The sequence below is a fragment of the Homarus americanus genome, unplaced genomic scaffold (genome assembly GCF_018991925.1).
Source record: "Homarus americanus isolate GMGI-L3 unplaced genomic scaffold, GMGI_Hamer_2.0 scaffold52806, whole genome shotgun sequence".
Lineage (NCBI taxonomy): Eukaryota > Metazoa > Arthropoda > Malacostraca > Decapoda > Nephropidae > Homarus > Homarus americanus.
The window spans coordinates 8010821-8032495 of NW_024720773.1; the positions used below are offsets into that span (position 1 = coordinate 8010821).

Below are 21675 nucleotides of genomic sequence, written 5' to 3' on the forward strand. Positions count from 1 at the left end.
GAAGGTAGTGGTGGCAGTGGTGGTGGTGGTGGTGGTAGCAGTGGTGGTGGTAGTGGGGGTAGTGGTGGTGGTGGTGGTGGTGGTGGTAGTGGTGGCAGTGGTGGTGGTAGTAGTGGTGGTGGTGGGGGCAGTGGCAGGTAGTGGTAGTAGTAGTAGTGGTGCGGTGATGGTGGTGGTGGTGCTGCTGGTGGTGGTGGTGGTGGTGGGTGGTGGTGGTGGTGGTGGTGGCAGTGGTGGCAGTGTTGGTGGCAGTGGTGGTGGTGACAGTGGTGGTGGTAGTGGTGACAGTGGTGGTAGAGGCAGTGGTGGTGGTGGCAGCGGTGGCGGTGGCAGTGGTGGCAGTTGTGACAGTGGTGGTGGCAGTGGTGACAGTGGTGGTGGTGGCAGTGGTGGTGGCAGTGGTGGTGACAGTGGTGGTGGCAGTGGTGACAGGTGGTGGTGGTGGTGGTGGTGGTGGTGGTGGTGGTAGCAGTGGTGGTGGTGGTGGTGGTGGTAGGTGGTGGTGGTGGTGGTAGTAGTGGTGGTGGTGGTGGTGGTGGTGGTGGTGGTGGCGGTGGTGGCGGTGATGCTGGTGGTGGTGGTGGTGGTGGTAGTGCGCGCGTGGTGGTAGCAGTGGTGGTGGTGGTGGTGGTGGTGGTGGTGGTGGTGGTAGTGGCAGCAGTGGTGGTGGCAGTGGTGGTGGTGGTGGTGGTGGTGGTAGCAGTGGTGGTGGTGGTGGTGGTGGTGGTGGGTAGTGGTGCGGTGGTAGCAGTGGTGGTGGTAGTGGTAGTGACACTGTAAAGGATTGGCTAACACAGGGAAAATATTTTGTGGATAAACACGAGCTTACCTACAGTGTGGGTATAGTGGGTGAGGGTGTGTGAGGGTGCGTGAGGGTGTGTGAGGGTGCGTGAGGGTGTGTGAGGAGGAGAGGAGGGTGTGTGGGGTGTGTGAGGGTGTGGGGGGGAGGGTGCTAGTGTGTAAGTGAATGAGCGTGTGGAGGCGGTGGTATATATCTATCTATCTACCTATCTATCTATCCAGCTATCTATCTGTGTGGTGAGATATGACGAAACGAAAGGAGAAAGAGAGAACGCATGAGAGAGAGAGAGAGAGAGAGAGAGAGAGAGAGAGAGAGAGAGAGAGAGAGAGAGAGGAGGCAAAAAAGTTCACCTTGGGGACGCCGGTGGTGCAACACACACACACACACACACAGAACTGACACCTCTAACTACCAACTAGCTGACAGAACTAATCCGCCAGTCAGTCAGTTAGTCAGTCTTAATGAACCCGTAGCTCTACTTAATGACGAGCTGACATCATCGACACGTCAGCTACAAGGGCGAGTTTTGAGGCATTCCTGACTAATGACGTCCAACCTCTGCTGCTGACGTTTACTGACACTTGGTTTTAGGAAATGGCGCATATCGTCAGCAGCATCATCATTCTTCTTCTTCTTCTTCTTCTTCTTTATTCTCTTCTCTTACTTCTTCTTCTTCTTTATTCTCTTCTCTTCCTTCTTGTTCTTCCTCTCTCTTCTTCTTCCACTGTCCCAAGTCTCCCTCAAGGGGCTTTAAATACACCTCGACAAGCCCACCAATCACAGCCTTTTTGTCACCTGTCGTGTGTCACTGCGCAGCCAATCACGATTAAACATAAAACATCTAAATTAAGAGGCTAAACAAAAAAATACCAAGATGATCCCTTGTGATTCTTACGTGGATTCTTGCGTCAAATCTTGCGTCATTTCTTTGTTATTTTTACGTTAATTCTTGAGTTGTTTTTGGCGTTAATTCTTGCGTTCATTCTTACGTTGATTCTTAAATTCGTTGTAATTCTGAAATCGTTTAAAATCTATGGACTTGGCCAATCAGAAGTCAAGAGTCTATGGATTTGGTCAATCAGATGTCAAAATCAATGAATGTAGCCAATCAGAAGTCAAGGTCTATGGAATGAGTTAATAAATGATCAGAGTCTACGGTCCGAACCAATCAAGTCTCATATCACTTTAGGTTGCTTGCTTCAGTCTGCTTCACCTCTCTCTCTCTCTCTCTCTCTCTCTCTCTCTCTCTCTCTCTCTCTCTCTCTCTCTCTTCTTTCAAAATACCTTTAGAAACAAAAACAAAATAAATAAAACCCACAATAATAAAATAACATTGTAAATTAACTAAAAAAAAATACAAATCAAATAAAAAAAACAGTTTATTATCACACAGAAAATATATTAATAATGTTTACGTAAATAACAATAAACACGTGAGTTTATTTACATCAGTCATTAGGCTACGAGCTTAAAAAAAAATTATTCCGAGATGATAAGATACGTGCCTAAAAAAAAATTCCAAATTACTACACGAAATTACTAAACAACAGGTGATTAATTATAACACATGTTGCCTCAGATGACTAGGAACGTGAAGGTATCTGCTAGCCGCTGGAAATTCGATAATAATAATAATCTATAAACACGATAAATTGAGTATCATTTATAATCGTCGCCAGTGGGGGTGAGAGGCAATGGCGCGCGCATGTTGTGGTGTATATAGCTTGGTAACGTCCCGGGTGAAGTGTCTGTCTGTCTGTATGTATGTATGTATGTATGCATGTATGTATGTATGTATGTATGTATGTATGTATGACCCGTAATTCCGTGTCTTAATTGGTGTTTTTAGCTTTTGTATCTAATTAAAGGTAGAGTCTCAAGGTAATTCTGTTGTTAAGTAATCATGTAGAATGACCAATACAGTGAAACCTCCATATAACGCACTTAACTCTCCATATAATCCGTTATATGGGGGGTTCACATCTAACGGACCCTGGATATAATGGATTTTCATCTGTATGTAGTTCGGTATATGGAGATTTTACATCTAAGGAACCTTGATATAACGGATTTTCCTCTATAGTCCGTTGGTTTTACTGTGTTGTGTTCTTAGCGAGATTAAAATTATATGGAAGACCCGAATTACTTATATTTAATCTAACTTTAATTCCTGTGTTGTAGGGGGCAGGCAGAGAGGACTGTTTGGCTCTCATTAACCCAAAAGCTGTATTAAGTCGCTTTATCCGAGCCAGCGGTGGTGTTTATAGCTGTTACTATGACCAGGTGCAGGGTGGCCCGCGGGTTGACGAATAAACGGGTCAGTGGCCGCTTGAGCAATCACCAGGAGATTGAAACAGGTTACCAAATGCACTTGTCTGGCGGCACGTACCCCCCCCCTAGTCTAACTACCCTGAGATGTATATACCTAACTACGGTCATGTAATCACTAGAGATGATATTGTTTACTTATCAAGAATAAAAATAGCGTGGTTGATGGATGATGGCCAGTCATCCTAGTCCCAGCAGGTAAGGTTTGGTCTCACAGCTGGGAGACTTGGCAGAGTTACTAGCTAGGATATGTTAAGGTGGGGGGACCTGCAGCCATGTCAAGGCCTCCCGCGAGCAAGACGTGTAGACAATGTTGGAAAATTATTTGACCGAGGCTGTTAAGGCAGTCGATTCTAAACACAAAACTAACCAATCACATGTAACTTGACTTAACGATCATAGAGTAGTTTTATGAGTGATAATTATCTTCTTTTGTAAATTTTCAACATTATACATTCTTGCTCCGCCAGTCACCTCACGTAAAATATAATCTTCCCACTCGGATAAAATTAAGATTATAGGAGTGAGTAGCGTATATAATTACCACTGTACCTTCAGGATAGTCTCTGGTTACTGCATCATACCCGGAGAAAGTCTTGCGTCTTAATTAAATACGTCTGATCATCACAGCACGAGTTCTCTAGCTTACACCAAAGTCATTTGTTACATTATCCTCGTCTCTTGCTCTTATCTTTCACTACACTGCTATAAATTAATGAATATAGATCAATTTTCACTACACACTTCGGTAAACAAGGCAACCTCTTACACACGAGAGACAGTAACACCGGTGAGGGCCTTTTAAACCTCGTCAGGTGATCGGGTAAACAAACAATGACACCTGTTCAGATTCTCGTTGATTAGTTTTTAATTTAATTTAGTTTCTCAGATTTTTAATTGAGAAAGTAGGTGAAAGGTAATTATTTTTTTTTAGATTATTATACGGGGAAGTTTTAAATAGATATTTCAAGTATTTGTTTAATAATTCTTTACAAAGGGTAAAACAGCCGAGTGTTAAGCTAGTGTTACGAACTTTCCACGAACACGAGCCACAAAGATATTAATTTTTCAAATGACATAAGCCGACTAAAACTCATCCTAACCAATAATAACCTTGGATCATTAGGTTAGTTTAGTTTAGATTAGATTAGGTTTACTTTACCAGCTTTAGATAGAAAATATAAATGATTTAAATCCCCCCCTTGTTCTTGGTATATATCTAACATTAGTTGCCTGCGTCTTGATTTCGAATATGTAAATTTCCTTCTCCATAAAAGTTGCCAATCATTCTAACGCAACAAAATTAAACTCTTACGACCTCATTCTATCGTAACGGAAGAACTAAAGATAAATAAGAAAACAAATAAATAAGAAAACAGGGTAAAGAAAGATAGAGAAAAATAGAAAAATCAAATTAGAGATTCTTTTCGTCTCTAGGGCAGTATTTTTCCCAGGATAAACAAGTAGTGTAAAGTAATGATCAGGTTGCGTTTGGTCGTGTGCCAGTTCATCATGGGAGAAAAAATGTATATGTCGTCATGGGGGGGAAGGTGGGGGAAGGGGGAAGGATGGGGGAGGGGGAAAAGGGGAGGGGGAAGGGGGAAGGGGGGAGGAGGAGGAGGAGGAGGAGGATCAGATATTAGGAGGAAGATTGAAGAGGAGGGAGGAATAAAGGTGAATATGCAAGGTTAGTTGATAAGAGGAGACATAGGAGAGAGACATGGGAATAAGAAGGAGGAAGAGGGAGAAGTGAGGAAGAATGAGGCAAGGAGAGAGGGAGAAAGAGGTGTTGTGAAGAGATGGAGTGAGAGGAGAGGGGAGAAGGACTGGGAGTTAGGGTACATGGGGAGAGAGGGGGAGGGAGGAGAGGGAGCGAGTGAGAGGGGAGAGAGGGAGGGAGTGAAGGAGGGATGAGAGGGAGGGAGGTGAGTGGGATAATAGGGTGGGAGGGGAGGGGTGTGGGTGGAGAGGGGGGGTGAGTGAGGTGTGGGGGAGGGGGGTGGTGGGGTGGGGGGGGTGGTGGGGAGGGGGGGGGGAGGGGTGTGGTGAGGGAGGGGTGGGGGAGGGGTGTGGTGGGGAGGGGTGTGGGTAGGGGGTGTGGGGAGGAGGGGGGGTGAGGGGAGGTAGGGTGAGGGAGGTGGGGGGTGGGGAGGGGTGTGGTGGAGGAGGGGTGTGGGTGGGGGGTGGGTGAGGGGAGGGGTGTGGGGAGGGAGGGGTGTGGTGAGGGAGGGGGTGGTGGGAGGGGTGTGGGTGGAGGGGGTGGTGTGGGGGTAGAGGGGTGTGGGAGTGGGTGAGGGAGGGGTGGGTGAGGGGAGGGGTGGGGAGGGAGGGGGTGGGGAGGGGTGTGGTGAGGGAGGGTGTGGTGTGGTGAGGAAAGGGGTGGTTAGAAGGGGTGGTGAGGAGGGTGGTTAGAAGGGTGGGAGGGAGGGTGTGGTCAGAAGGGGTGTGGTTAGAAGGGGGGTGTGGTTAGAGAAGAAGAAGGAGGGGGAGGAAAGAAGAAAAAAGAAAGGAGGAGGAGGAGGAAGAAGAAGAAGAAGAAGAAGAAGAAGAAGGTAGAAGGGGGGGAAATGGTCCAATCAGCTGACTCACCTTTGTTGACATTACCTACCCCCAGAGGCGCCACACTTCACTACCCTCTTTCTTCTTCCTCCTCCTCCTTCTCCTCCTTCACCTCTTCCTTCTTCTTCTACTGCTTCCTACTGTTTCTCATTGCCTTCCTTCCTTCCTTCCTTCCTTCCTTCCTTCTTTCCTTTCTTCCCTTCCTCCTCCTCCTCTTTATCTTGCTGTTCCAGATTACCTTCCTTCCTTCCTTCCTTCCTTCCTTCATTCCCTTCCTCCTCCTCCTCCTCATCCATTCCACCCTATGTTACTTCTTCATTACTGTCTACTCCCTGTCCCATACATTTTCCTGTCTACCTTTTGTCTACTTTCTTATCTACCTCCTGTCCTAATTATCATTATTTCCTCCTCTTCTTCTTCTTCGTTAACTATCTTCCTTTCTCCCCCATTCTCCTTCTCTACTTACGCTCAAGCCTGTCTGTCTGTCTGTCTGTCTGTCTGTCTGTCTGTCTGTCTCTGTTCTATCCTCGTCTGTCTATTTATCTGTCTCTTCTGTTCCTCTTGTTTATTTACTTATTTATTCCACTGTTTTGTTGTTTTTATTCTTCCTCTGTTTATTCTCTCTGTCCCGGTTCCTTACTTTATTTTGTTTATATTTTTTGTATTTATTTTTGGTTTGTTTATCTAACGCTTGTTTACAGTTCGTCCTCTTTTCGTGTTGACTGGTTTTCTTCTCCTCTGTTCTTCTTCTTCTTCTTCTTCTCCTCCTCCTCCTCCTCCTCCGTGCCCCCGTTTTGATAGGAACAACCACTCCTTACCCTCCTCTTCCCCTCTCTCTCTCTCTCTCTCTCTCTCTCTCTCTCTCTCTCTCTCTCTCTCCATCAACTTCTTTTATTATTACAGTAAACATCAAGATCTTTTAAAAATCTGGTCATTGTCACTCATATTTAAAGCCTCGCATTATTACGTATTTATCCTATGTTCCAAAACTCTCTCTGGGATATTCAGGTGGTGAAGCCTCAACACCTCAAATGTTTATGTAAATATTGATAGAAAAAACATCGCCTGGCTTCCTAAAGGCTTCAAAAAAACATCTAATTTATTTCATATCATCTCAGAGGTTCCAATATTTTTTTTTTTACTCTCTCCGTGTAATCTGTCGTAAAGTCTTCTGAAACAAACTGTATATTATATTTTTTTCCCCTTCATAATTACAATCTAATTACTCTACAATCAACTAATTAACGATGTGGTGATTAAAATAAATAAATAATTATGGTCATTACTTGCATTAATGACCCTTCACACAAAATAGTCACCTTCTTACCAGGAATTAATTACGTGTTTCCTGTATCTTGGTCAGGTTAATGAGTTAGTGAAGGACCCACCAGGTGAGATTATTACCTTTGTTTACCTTTAGTCAGCTGATACCCTCTCCTCCCTCCTTTCTTCGTTCCTTCCTTCATCTCCCCATCCTCCTTCCTTACCCACCCTCCTCCTTCCCTCCCTCTCCTCCTTCCTTCCCCCACCCTCCTCCTTCCCTCCCCCACCCTCCTTCCTTACCCACCCTCCTCCTTCCCCTTCCACCCATTTATACAGTCACGGGCGCCCAGGTGACCAATCTCCCTCCCTCCCTCCCTCACCTCCCTCCTCCCTCCCCTCCCTCACCTCCCTCCCTCCCTCCCTCATCTCCCCACCTCCCCCCCCACCTCCCTCATATAGCTGCACCTGCTAAATACATTTCCTTGTGGGACGGGTGACATTGAGTTGTATTTGGCTGCTAAAGGTGTCGAGAAGTCTCCCTCACTTGGCAGGTATTGATTGCCAAGTCCATCCAGGTGGGTGGGTGGGTGGGTAGGTAGGTATGTACTAAGTTAATTAATGCAGGTAAGAATGTACCGATTATCAGGTAGAAAGAGTACACCTTAATGATTACAGGTAGATACAGACATGCAGGTAAACATAAAATATACATATAAAATATACACACACTCAGATATACATAGAGAGGTAAGGGCAGGTAGGCAGGTATACATAAAATACACACAGGCATAAATATACATACATAGAGAGGCAGGTATACATAAAATACACACAGGCATAAATATACATACATAGAGAGATCCAAGTATACACAGACAGAAGATAAACAGCATCATATCCGTTCGCGTAAGGCAATAATAATAATAATCCGAGGTGGTGAGGTAGGAGAGGCGTTCGTCAGCGAGTAATCCATATTTACGTGTTTTTGTTGACGTATTTCCGTTCTCGTCCTCCTCCCTACCGTCCCTGTGCCCGTCTACAGAGTATGTCCATATACTTTTTAAATCAAAATATTTATACTTTCCCCCTCCCTTACTACTTACCTGTCGACATTATACTAAAAAAAATGTATTAAAAATTATCACGTTAGTTTTTTTGTGTGTGTAGTTTTCGTTAGTTTGGGGAAAATGTACGATAATTTTACGTAGTTTTTCAGTGATGTGTATTTTTTAGACTACAGAAATAGGTGTTTTTAAGTTATGACCCAACTATGTAGCTTTCCGTACAGTTAGTCAGTTCAGTCAGTCAGTTCAGTGAGTTAGTTAGTAAATCGGTCAGTGAGTCAGTCAGGAAAAGCGTTTATAGAGCTGAATGACGCAACTACAATTTTAATGAGAAAATGTTGACCTAAATGTCTCCTGTGTGAGCGACGACCCACCCACTGCCTACTTCCCTGCCCACCCTAGCCCACCCATACCTAGCCCACCCACACCTAGCCAACCCACACCCACTCCCTACACCCATCCCACCCATTAATAACTCCACCCAAACGACGGAAAGAGCTAATTACTTAACCTGACTTGTCATAAGATGGAACTGATGATAAAATGCAACATACCTGTCACATATATCTGCCTCCACTACCACACACCTGTCACACATATCTGCCTCCACTACCACACACCTGTTACACCTACCTACCTCCACTACCACACACCTGTTACACCTACCTACCTCTACTACCACACACCTGTCACACATATATGCCTCCACTACCACACACCTGTCATTTTGTTATTTGTTTGTTAATTTACGTCATTATTAACATCATTACCCCCCCACTAAAAAGGGATTAATCGACGTTCTCATTGGTCCATTACCTGGAGTGACGTGATTGGTTGATTTTGTTTTACGTTGACCCATATGTAGAATTTTCATGAGGTTTAGTGGCACGTGGAGTGGGATGGAGAGTGAGTAGGGGAGGGTGAAGGAGGAGGAGGGAGAGAGGAGGGTGAGAGGATAAGGGAGGGGGTGAGAGGATAAGGGAGGGGGTGAGGGGGGATGAGGGAGGGGGTGAGGGAGATAAATAATGATGGTATTGTATGTTTGTAACTCTCTCTCTCTCTCTCTCTCTCTCTCTCTCTCTCTCTCTCAGCACCACAACTCACCAATCACATTTAAAATACCACTTGTACTGTTGACCTTAATTACTCTACAGTATTACTTGACAATGTTTACACAGCACCCCCCCCCCCTCGTAGTCTACATAATTAACAGGTAGAGGCACCATTCTATCGCTCTATAGCTCTTCTATCGCTGCAATGTATCGCTTAATCGTTTCTTTATTTTATTTCTTCATAATTTAAAAAAAATCGTGTCTATTTGGCTATTTATCGTTTTGGTTGGCTATTTTATATTTTATTTTGGCTATTTTTATGTTGTTTGGCTGTTTATCGTCATTGTTGGCTATTTATATGAAGATTGGCTATTTATCATCCCCGTTGGCTATTTTTCCCGTTTTGATTGGCTATATATCTCCAGAACCGGCCATATCTCGCCAAAAGCTTTTACTCCACGCTAAAAATAGTTTATACCTAGATCAGAGTGAATCTTTAACCCTGAGCGAATAATTTACGTCAAAATAGTATCATCCACATCAGAGTTCATTAGTTGTAGCCAAGAGTGAGTCATTCTCCTCGCCATGGCTACTTCCCGCCAAAACATAGCGTTGTCACCAGCACCCCCTCCCCTATACCACCTCCTCTGGCTCGGGATCTATGAGGCTTCTTATCTTTGGATATTATTAACCAAATATAATGTCTGAACCTCGTGCATCTCTCTCTCTCTCTCTCTCTCTCTCTCTCTCTCTCTCTCTCTCTCTCTCTCTCTCCACAAGCGTTATAAAAAATTAAATAGAAGTCTGTTTGGCTTCATTCGCCTCTGAGCAGTATTGCCAACGGTGTAACTTGAGGAGCGTAATATGAGCTGCTGTTGGCAATGTTGACTCTGTTTAAAGAAGTGTATATATGAGGGTTTTTTTTAAATCCAGGTCAAGTTGTTTTCTTTAATGGGCCCCAGGGTTGATGGGGCCCCTAGTCTTAATGGGCCCTTAGTCTTAATGGGGCCCCAGTTTTAATGGGCACTCAACTAACCTAACACACAAATATTACATTTTAAGTCCACACAAATATTACATTTTAAGTCCATTACAAATACAAAACACCAAAAATAAACACACACACACACACACACACACACACACACACACACACACACACACACACACACACACACACACACACACACACACACACACACACACACACACACACACACACACACACACACACACACACACACCGGATCTAGAGACACGATAAAGACTAATCTGCTTCTGTCACCTCTGCCTGCCTGTCACCTCTATTGCTCACCTGTAGAGTGAGAGAGAGAGAGAGAGAGAGGGGAGGTGTGAGAGAGAGAGAGAGAGAGTGAGAGTGAGACAAGGAGAGAGGTAAAGAGAGAAAGAGAGAGAGAGAGTAAGAAAGTGAGAGAGTGTATGGGTGAGTTAGAGAAAGAGAGATAGCTTTAATCAGGTTATACTGGTGTTTTTCACTTAACTGTCTACTGGAACACGAACAAGAACAATAACACGAAGAAGAACAATAACAAAGGGAGTAGTGTTATCTTACCAAACGGGGGCACAGAGGAGGGGAAGGAGAAGAAGGAGGAGAAGGAGGAGAAGAAGGAGGAGAAGAAGGAGAAGGAGAAGAAGAAGGAGGAGAAGAAGGAGGAGAAGGAGAAGAAGAAGGAGGAGAAGGAGAAGAAGAAGGAGGAGAAGGAGAAGAAGAAGGAGGAGAAGGAGAAGAAGAAGGAGGAGAAGGAGAAGAAGGAGAAGAAGGAAGGAAACTCAGTGACATAATATTGGAGCCGTCATGAGTGGTAGGATGAACATGGCTAAACTCTCCCTCCCTTTATTATTTACCCCAAGAGACATAAATAAAAATATTAGCCTTTTATTTTTATATCTTACTGTTTATTCATTTTAGTTTTCTTAATTAACGAATAAATATACGAAATAAATATAATCCTTTGAGGTGACAACAACAAGTAAACATCATTATTGGACGACAAGATCCCGCGGGGTTAAAAAAAAAATTGATTATTAACTACACTTGAAGATCGTGTCTGTACATCACCACTCACTCAAATATCAAGATCAAGTGGAGGACGATTCATCTCTGCCTGTCAAGTAAGTGAATAAAGGTTAAATAAGAGTACAGTATTATATCCGCCATTAATAGAGATGTAGTGGTGTTTACAAGAGGGTCAGTGACTACGGGTGTAAATATTTTCTGACGGCTAGTGATATAACCATTACATACAGTGTGTTTACGAAGTCCCTTGATGAAATTATATAACTAAAACAAAGATATATACCTCGTTCTTAGCTGTATTCTTTACCACTTCGCCTGTAGCTCACACTGGAGAACATGATGAAGAATACAGTTATAATACAGATGTTAATAAAGTTGATTTTTTGTGTTAATTTGGGGATTTCAATAATGCGAAAACAAATTCAAACATCAAGGAACTTTGTAAACACTCCAGAGACGAAATTATTGTTGTTGAACTGTTATTATATTTTTTTTTTACATAAGTTAGGTTAGGTTAGGTTAGGTTAGGTGCAGTGAATAAGGACACTCATAGACGGACCCAGAATTGTGTAAGAGAGCAATTTCGAGAGACCATTGTGGCTCCAACATTACATAATTAAATATATAAAACGAGATTGGCCATTGCTCAGAGTACCCCACACACCCAACTACGGCCCGGTACACCATCACTACACTCCTATACCAATACTAACTACGACAAGACCACCAAGAGGTACACCCCTAGCCCCTGTAACTACATTAAATACGACTAATACACTGAATAATAGACATAAATATAAGAAAATATGGACACCTCAGCACCCCCCTCGCTTACCACCGCCATGTTTGAAATTCTTTAGGCATGTTTCCACTCTTGTTCGTATCTCACACTTAACATTATGAGTTAACAAGTGAAGTATGTTTGGGATAATGTTGTTAACTGTGTGTGTGTGTGTGTGTGAGCGTGAGCGTGTGTGTGTGTGTGTGTTCGCTCTCTCTGTCCCCTCACACTCGTTATATTGAACTGTATTTATTACGTGTCACTCAGCCTCGTTATTGAGAAGACAGGCTATTTAATTCGTGGAATATTTTACTGTAAATTATTATTATTATTATTATTATTATTACCCTGAGTACTAATGAAAGGATTACGTTAATACTGGACTCAAAGGGCCTCAGCCGTTGTACTCAAAGAGGTTAAACGTTCCTTCGTACTCAAGAGATATTGGCTCCGTACTCCAGATATTAAGACATCTTTACTCGACTAATGCATTGTACTCAAGAGGATGGCTACGTACTCAAAGGCTTTAAACATCTACAGTAAGCTAATCCATCGTACACAAGAGTTTAACTAGGTACTCAAGGGGCTAATCCATCGTACTCAATAGGGTTTCAGTACATAAACACAACCATACTCATAAGACATACACGTTATCCATACACCATACAGGACCAATACCCTACAAGTATATATGCTATTCCAAGTTAGGATCAGAGGTCAGTCTTTAATATGTGCCCAACTTACGATAATGTGCTTGGTGAATCATTATATTTTTAAAAGCCACAAGAGGAGGAAGAAGAGGAGGAGGTATCTTTATATGGCTTTACTACCTGCAGCTGTCTTATGTCTGTGAATATGGCTTATGTCTTTTCCTAACCTATTTCATGTCTGCTTGATACGTTGTGTTGTGTTGTGTTGTGTTGTGTTGTGTTGTGTTGTGTTATTGTGGGGGAAAACACCTGTTGCACACACACACACACACGCACATACCTACATCCTGAGGGGGAGGAGGGGGGGGGTTACAGGACAGGTGTGTGGTGTCATTAGTGAAGAAAACCACACCTGCACAGTTTTACCGACAATTATTATATCTAACAGGTGTGTGAGATAAAATAAAACACCTGTTCACGCGGAGTAAGGTCAGACAACACCTGGTTATAGACACACCTGCCTCCTAGGAACACAGTACAGGTGTGTCAGTCACGTATGAGAAGAGAAACACGTGTATCTCAAGAGTAACTTACGGACAACATCTGTTTATCTGGGAAGCAAAGGTGAACAGGTGTGAGGAGGAAGAGTGAGGCAAGTATGAGGCAAGTATGAGTGAGGTAAGTATGAGGGAGGAAGAGTGAGGCAAGTATGAAGCAAGTATGAGTGAGGTAAGTATGAGGGAGGAAGAGTGAGGCAAGTATGAAGGCAGAGGAGGGCAGAGGGAGGAAGAGAGTGAGGCAAGTATGAGTGAGGTAAGTATGAGGGAGGAAGGGAGGGGAAGTGAGGAGGAAGAGGAGGCAAGATGAGGAGGAAGAGGGAGGTAAGTATGAGGGAGGAAGAGGAGGCAAGTATGGGGCAAGTATGAGTGAGGTAAGTATGAGGGAGGAGGCAAGTATGTGGTGAGGTTCACTATACGAAGTGGTGACGGGGGGGAGAGGACAGCCCAGTCAAACATAAAGTGAGGTGTGGGTGAGGGGTGGGTGAGGGGTGATGAGGGGGTGGTGAGGGGTGGTGGGGTGGTGAGGTGGGGTGGTGAGGGGGTGGTGTGGTGAGGTGGTGAGGGGTGGTGAGGGTGAGGGGTGGTGGGTGGTGAGGGGTGGGTGGGTGAGGGGTGGTGAGGGTGGTGAGGGGTGGTGAGGGGTGGGTGTGGTGAAGGGTGGTGAGGGGGTGGTGAGGGGGGAGGGGTGGTGGGGTGGTGGGTGAGGGGTGGTGAGGGGTGGTGAGGGGTGGGGGGTGGGGAGGGGTGGTGAGGGGTGGTGAGGGGTGGGGGGTGGTGAGGGGTGGTGGGGGGGTGAGGGGGGTGGTGGGGAGGGGTGGGGGGTGGGTGGAGGGGGGGTGAGGGGGGTGTGAGGGGTGGTGGGAGGGGTGGTGGAGGGGGGTGGGTGGGAGGGGTGGTGGGAGGGGTGGTGGGTGGTGGTGGTGGGGGACAGGTGGTGTGTAGGTGTGTGGGGGACAGGTGGTGGTGTGGATGTGTGGGGGACAGGTGGTGGTGTGGGTGTGTGGGGAGGAGAGGTGGTGTGTGTGGGAGGGACAGGTGGTAGTGTGGTGTGTGGGGGACAGGTGGTGGTGTGGGTGTGTGGGGACAGGTGGTGGTGTGGGTGTGTGGGGGACAGGTGGTGATGTGGGTGTGTGGGGGACAGGTGGTGGTGTGGGTGTGTGGGAGGGACAGTGGTGTGTGGGGGACAGGTGGTGTGGGTGTGTGGGGACAGGTGGTGGTGTGGGTGTGTGGGGGACAGGTGGTGGTGGTGTGTGTGTGGGGGACATGGTGGTGTAGGGTGTGTGGGAGGGACAGGTGGTGGGTGTGGGTGTGTGGGAGGGACAGGTGGATGTGGGTGTGTGGGAGGGACAGGTGGTAAGGTGTGTGGGGGACAGGTGGTGGTGTGGGTGTGGGGGACAGGTGGTGTGTGGTGTGTGGGGGACAGATGGTGGTGTGTGGGTGTGGGAGGGACAGGTGTGGGTGGTGTGTGGGGACAGGTGGTGGTGTGGGTGTGTGGGGACAGGTGGTGGTGTGGGTGTGTGTGGGGGACAGGTGGTGTGGGGTGTGTGGGGACAGGTGGTGGTGTGGGTGTAGGGACACAGTTGGTGGTGGGTGTATGTGGGACAGGTGATGGTGTGAGTGTGTGTGGGACAAGTGGTGTGGGTGTGTGTGGGGGACAGGTGGTGTGTGTGGGACAAGTGGTGGTGTGTGTGTGTGGGGGACAGGTGGTGGTGTGGAGTGTGTGTGGGACAAGTGGTGTGTGGGTGTGTGTGGGGACAGGTAATGGTGTGGTTACTGTGGGAAGGATGTGGTCAGATGTCTTGTGATAATGAAGACTTGGAAGAGAAGACTCAGAGGGAGGGAGAGAGAGGTGGGGGGGTGGGGGCATGTGTGAGAGAAGGGAGGCGCCTCACCTGTGTGTAGGAGAGAGCGAGGATCTGGAGTCAACACACACCAGCATCCAGTGACTACGCGCAGACCCGAGCAACGTCCACCTCCACTGACGGCCTCACACACACTGACCGTTCCGCGCCCCTCCCCCGTCCTACGCCCCCTTCCCTCACTCCCTCACACACACACATACTCATCTTCTACGAACTCACATGTGCTGTAAGCATTGTCAGTGCACATTTCTCCCTCATTCGTCCACTTCCGGGGCCTGCGGGGAAGAGAAGGGAAGTCAGTGGCACGAGTGAGGTGGTGGTGGTAGTGGTGGCGGCCGCAGGGAGTTGACGACAGGAGACCACAACACTCCCCTCCACCAAGCAACACGTGGCCGGCCTCCTCACCTCACCTCACCCTCCCAATGACGTAACCCACATTCTCATCCTCACCCCCACTACTCGTTAACGTAGACATGAATGAAAATCTGTGTATGGGCCTCACACCCCTGACGCGGGAAAAGTGTGCCGATTTTGTCAACACTGGAGCCCCGCCGACCGTGAGATCCACCAGTGTCAGGTTAGACTCCTCCTTCTGGTATGTCCGGGAGATTATGTTTCTAAGTGTTGTGGTGTGAGTGTTGTAGCTGGTGGTAATAATAGCACCAGGAAGAGCCATGGTGATAATACACATAATATTACCAGAGAATGATATTTATTGAGGACTCGAGTAGTAGTGTGTGTGTGTGTGTGTGTGTGTGTGTGTGTGTGTGTGTGTGTGTGTGTGTACATCAACAGCACAACCCGAGGAACAAAGGGACCCGCACATATTTACACTTGGACGCCGTGTGATAATGATAAGAAGGATCACTTGAAGATAAGCCTCCCAGGTTATTTCAGCTGATGACCAAACATCCTAACGCAACTCGATGGTTAATTATGGTTAGATTAGTGTTAGGTTAGCATCAGGTTAGCGTTAGATTAAGTTAGTGTTAGGTTAACGTTAGGTTAGGTGAATGTTAGATTAGGTTAGTATTAAGTTAAGTTAGCACTAGGTTAGGTTAAGTTATGTAAGCATTAAGGTAATCACCAGAAGAAATAAAGAGTAGGGACTAAGCTTGAGAGGATGTGATAATACTGGAGCTACACCACCATAAAGAAAGTCTGTTGATGACAATGTCCACAGGAGGGCCACCAGACTGGTGCCCGCGTTACGGCACCTCGGGTATCCAGAGAGATTAGAGCGCCTGCAACTGCCTAGCTTATACTAAAGGCAGGCAAGGGGGGACTTAATAGAAGTTTATAAGCATCGCAGAGAGCACTACTCGGTCGAGTGCCCATACCTGGATTGGTGGACGCCCGCCCCACAAGGGGTCACAGCTCAAGGTTGAAGAAAATTGTCAGGACAAACTTTTTCGGAGTGAGAATTGTGAACTCTTGGAACAATCTACCAGAGAGTGTTGTGACGGCACCGAGTGTGAGCTCTTTCAAGACCAGACTTGACCAACACGGACGCAGGTTCAGATACATTCAGTAGCCGGTGCATGCCTAGTACTTGCCAACAGTGTAAGTAGTCCAAGAGGGTAACAGGCTGATCAGTGCCGAAGAGGATAAAATTAAAGTAAAACTAAAGTTGTCATTAATAAATTTGTTTAGACATCAACGTTTTTTTCTTCAAAATAATACACAGATATAACAAAAAAATTATTTACATTCATAAATGGAGTGCAGGTATATATACTGTATATATATATATATATATATATATATATATATATATATATATATATATATATATATATATATATATATATATATATATATATATATATATATATATATATATATATATATATATATAACATTTACTAGTTAAGGAGAGGCGATGATGACAAGCAGTTTAAAATAATGTTTTAAACAGCTATAAACTATTCATATACAATTATTTCAATGATAATTAACATCAAAATGTAACAACAGGAAAGAGCCAGGCGGTCCACGCTGTATCCGACCCCAAGTCTCTTAACTGATCCTGAAATAATTCATTGTGTCAGTAATATAATAGGGAAGGGTCTGGGGGCTCACACCCCGTGACCCAAGTGAACGAGAAAAACAAAGGAACGTAAAAATAATTGACGAGTAAAGACACAGAGTATTCATGTTTACCAGAGACCGGGACCTCATTGGAGAAGTTTGTGTCATTGTAATTTTCCCAAAACCAAAGTTAGATGTATAGTGGACACTCTACCCTCGGCCTAGATCAGGTGTATGTCCGTGTTGTGTCGGCCATTTGTGTACAATTACAGATATATAACCAATATTTTTTGATCAATTTGTTTCAATAGAGAAATAATGGTGAAAAAGCTCGTAAAAATACAAATACTGAACAACTCTTTGTTATATATGAAAATAAACAGCAGATATTTCAAGTGTTTGTGTTGTTGCTAAACTTAATCTGCATCACACATAAACCCTCTCTGAGTAGTGCCAAACTACGCCTCTGTACTTTACCTCTACTTGAACTTCTCATAAAACACAAACTCTTCTCCTCACACTAAAACAATTATATCTTTTAATCAATATTTACAAACATTTAACTTCACTAAACACACGAGGGGCAATAAGACAACTGGGATCCAATTCTTTACAAGACAGAAAGTGTTGATGTTTCTGCTTCTGGAAAACTTCTCCAGGGACTTGGTGTAGAAGTGTAGTCTGATCTCTCTCACTTTTCTCGGAGTGAGGAAACCTGGTAGGAGTCTTTAAAGATGATGAGAGTCTCTACTCATCTCACCTATATACTCTCCAGCCACACCACCTTGACCCCAGCCACACTACCTTGACCCCAGCCACACCATCATCACAGAGACCACACATCAAAACCCATCGTCGTCCCACTCATCATCCTCGTCATCATCTGAGGAATCTTCTTCATCATCGCCAGGTTGGATGAACTGGGCTCGTTCCTTGAGGGCGCGGTGCAGGTCCAGGGCGATCCCTTCCAGCCCCAGCGACTCCTCCTCTGACATCTCCACCTCCTCAACCTCCACCTGCGGGCACACCACCTGATAACCTTACTGTGAAACAACAGCTTTAACAGATCTAGTGTTAAGTGGATATTCCGTTGATTCATTTGACGTTAACATCTTCCTCACTTGTCAGTTAATAGCAGTCAGTCACGTCTCTGCTACACACTGTTGGCAAGTACTAAGCATGTATTGGCTCCTGGATGTGTCTAAACCTGCATTATGGTCAAGTCTGGTCTCAAACGAGTCTGTGCCGTCACAACACCCTGGCAGGTTATTTGAAGAGTTAACAACTCTCACTCCAAAAATGTTTACCCTAACTATTTTCTGAACTTGTGGTAACTTTAACCTGAGGCAATGACCTCTAGAGGGGCGGGCAGTCACTTCCAGGAAACACTCGACTGAGTTTTATCAAGCTGCCCCTTGCCTTCTATAGTGAAAACTAGGCAATTGAAATCCTTCTAATTTTTCTTGGTACGTCCTTTAAATGGTGTTTGTCGTGCGTCAGGGACCAACATTACTCCGCGTGAGGAGCACGACACATTACAAGAGACAGACCATTTATCATATATGATGTTCTATTAGTTTATGTTATTATTATATTATATTACCTGAAGCTGAAAATGGTATACTGTACATAAATAAATCAGACGAAATATCAGTAGACTGATAAATGTTATAAAATATTTGATAAACACTAAACATGGTGAAACAAATCAATTACAGAGGTGTAGATGGTCAGATGGTCAGTCCCGCACACTAACCTTGTGTAGCTTGAAGGCGCGACTCTTAATGTCTTCCAGGAGCTGAGTGCGTGAGTCCGTGGAGGGAGGCGGGGGCGACGACTGTTCTGCCTTCTGTTGGTTCCCACAAAACACTTTGGTTATATAAATCATCATGTCAAGAGGTATAATGGACACCTATAATGGTGGTGGTGAGTGACTTAGTTAATAGAGGTGGATGAGGGGGGAGCGATGTCATATATAATGTACTTCACACTAAATACCTCTTGTAAGTTATTAGTTGTATGTTTAGATCAATAGAGGAAGGTCGAAGCTTACCTTAAGAGTCCCGGAGCCTTTACGGATATGTTCCAGGAGAGCAGCGTGAGGGTCAACAGCAGGCCGAGGACCACCTAAGACTCCACCCTTGGGAGGAGGAGGTTCTGGAGGACCTCTTCCAGATGGCGGTGGTGGAGGGGGAGGAGGGGGAGTTGGAATATTGCCTCTGGACATAGATGGTGGAGGGGGGGGAGGGGGAGCTGGAATATTACCTTTGGACATAGATGGAGGAGGGGGAGGAGAGGGAGCTGGAATATTGCCTTTGGACATAGATGGTGGAGGGGGAGGGATAGTATAGCTGGAGAGAGCAGATGAAGAAAGACCATATTTTGTTGTGGGTGGAGGGGGAGAAGGTGCACGAATATTAGATTTTGAACTGGGTGATGGAGGTGAAGGAAGAGTTCTAGAGGGAGGAGGAGGAGGTGGTAGCCCGAGAGATTTGGGAGGTGGTGGCAAGGGGCCGTCGTCTACAACATATCGATCTGCCTGATAGTGGCGATTGACTGGAGGTGATGGATGAATAAAGCTGAGGCGTTCTGTAAATGAAATATACAGCTATCATAAATAAAGGTCCAATATTGTTTATTTATTAATAATCCTCACTACTGAGGTGAAGTTCTAACAACTGATTAACCTGCCACAGCAAAAGGGTTAATATAAGAAACTGTACAAGTACTGTATGTGTAAGAGGGCTGGGCAGGGGCTGGGCTGGGGTGCTCACGTGATGTGTAACTCCTTGTTACTGTGAGCTGAATCCTCCGGTCATTCTTTAACTGCTGTCAAAGTATCGACTTCCTGACTAATGTGTAACAGCATGCGGTAATATTTACCTTTCAACACATTTTGTTCTTGAGATGTAGAGAAAAAGAAAATTGAGATATTTTGGTCATATAATTAGGGGTGATGGGAATAATAACAGAAACATTAATGGGTAAAGGTGAGGGCAGGAGGGCCAGGGGGAGGGAAGGACTGGGATGGATGAAGGAATTAAAAAATGGCCCCCAGAGAGATACATAACCTCAGAGGATTGGTGAAAACAGCCAGAGAACGTTTAGAGAAGAGGACTGTGGTCGCCAACCTTCAGATATGACGACGGTATTCTAATTGGTTCATATAATACTGTAGTGTATAAGAGTTATCTTAAAGTGTAAATTACTTACTTAAAAAACATAAAATCCTCAGCGTGTTAAAACTACAACAATTCAAAAAATGAATCATCACTCACCAGGTGGTACAGGCGGAAGAGCTCGAGGAGGTGGAGGAGGATTTATGGAACCAGTGGAAGCAGTAACTCTAGAATGTGGAGGATTTATGGAACCAGTGGAAGCAGTAACTCGAGGAGGTGGAGGTGTAGGTGCAGATGCTATTCTATTACCAAGATTGTGGCTCATGGTCCGCTTGGTAGAGTATCTCCTGTCGGCCGCCTTCGCCTCCTCTATACCTCCGTGTTTATCAATAAAGTCATACACAAACTTCCTCGTATTGTCGTCTGCCAGTTTCGTCTGGTCTAACCCAACCTGTTGAGACGACCACACTGTAAGCAGCTGGTGGACGACATTAATATAGTGCATACAAGACTGGTACAACTCTCAAGAAACCAGATATGACCCCTCTGCCACATGCTTCACCACATACATCACCTCTCTACCACATACTTAACTACACACTTGACCTCTCTACCACATACTTAACTACACACTTGACCTCTCTACCACATGCTTTGACCTCTCTGCCACATGCTTGACCTCTCTTCCACATGTGTCACCACATACATGACCTCTCTACCACATGCTTTGACCTCTCTACCACATACTTCACCACATACATGACATCTCTACCACATATTTTACCACATACATGACATCTCTACCACATACTTCACCACACACATGACCTTTCTACCACATACATGACCTCTCTTCCACATACTTGAATACATACATGACCTCTCTACCACATACTTGAACACACACCTACACACACAATACTTACAACAGAGAATAGGTTTAGCAGCTCCTTATCTTCGCTAACATTAGACACAGTACAGGTGTTGTCGTTGTTGATCCCAGCGTGACTAACGTGTTGGAAGTCATAAGGTGTACCAATCATTCCCTTGCTGCCAAATTAAAACATCCAGTTAACAACGAGTCAGGATTTAACCCTCAAACAACACCTCTACTGTAATGGGGGGTGTTAGTGAGGCGTAATGGGGTGTTTGTGACGTGGAGTGGGATGTTTGTGAGGCGTAATGGGGTGTTTGTGACGTGGAGTGGGGTGTTTGTGACGCGTAATGGGGTGTTTGTGACGTGGGGTGTTAGTGACGCGTAATGGGGTGTTAGTGACGCGGAGTGAGTGAGGCGTAATGGGGTGTTTGTGACGTGGAGTGGGGTGTTTGTGACGCGTAATGGGGTGTTAGTGACGTGTTATCTTTGTAATGGGGAAACAACTAACCTGAATTTTTTTTTGTCTCGTTTAGCTACTTTGACTTTTCTTTTCTTTTTGTCTTTGTGTGGTGCTGGTGCCGTGATGTTGTGGTGTTTTTGTTCATGCTGTTGTTGTTGGTGGTGGTGGTGTTGTTGTTGTTGTTGTTGTTGTTGTGGTCTCATCCCTGCCGATAGCTTCGTTTGTTGTT

General features: G+C 45.2%; 2 protein-coding genes across 3 annotated transcripts in view; both read right to left on the reverse strand.

The window, feature by feature from the left end:
- The window catches only part of LOC121860993 (glutathione S-transferase 1-1-like), a 143528-nt gene extending 128439 nt beyond the window's left edge, over positions 1–15089 (reverse strand). For both annotated transcript variants that reach the window (XM_042358425.1, XM_042358424.1), the window contains exon 1: positions 14990–15089. The gene's annotated coding sequence lies outside the window, so the exon portion shown is untranslated. The remainder of the gene's footprint in view (positions 1–14989) is intronic.
- Positions 15090–16822: 1733 nt separating this feature from the next.
- LOC121860994 (formin-like protein 3) lies at positions 16823–21541 on the reverse strand. Its single transcript, XM_042358426.1, has 6 exons — positions 21495–21541; positions 21036–21159; positions 20269–20560; positions 19044–19579; positions 18747–18839; positions 16823–18006 (listed from the first exon to the last, which is right to left on the reverse strand). Exons 2-6 carry the CDS (start codon positions 21150–21152, stop codon positions 17833–17835), a joined length of 1212 nt encoding a protein of 403 aa, XP_042214360.1. The 5' UTR covers positions 21153–21159; positions 21495–21541; the 3' UTR covers positions 16823–17832.
- Between the last annotated feature and the right edge of the window lie 134 nt (positions 21542–21675).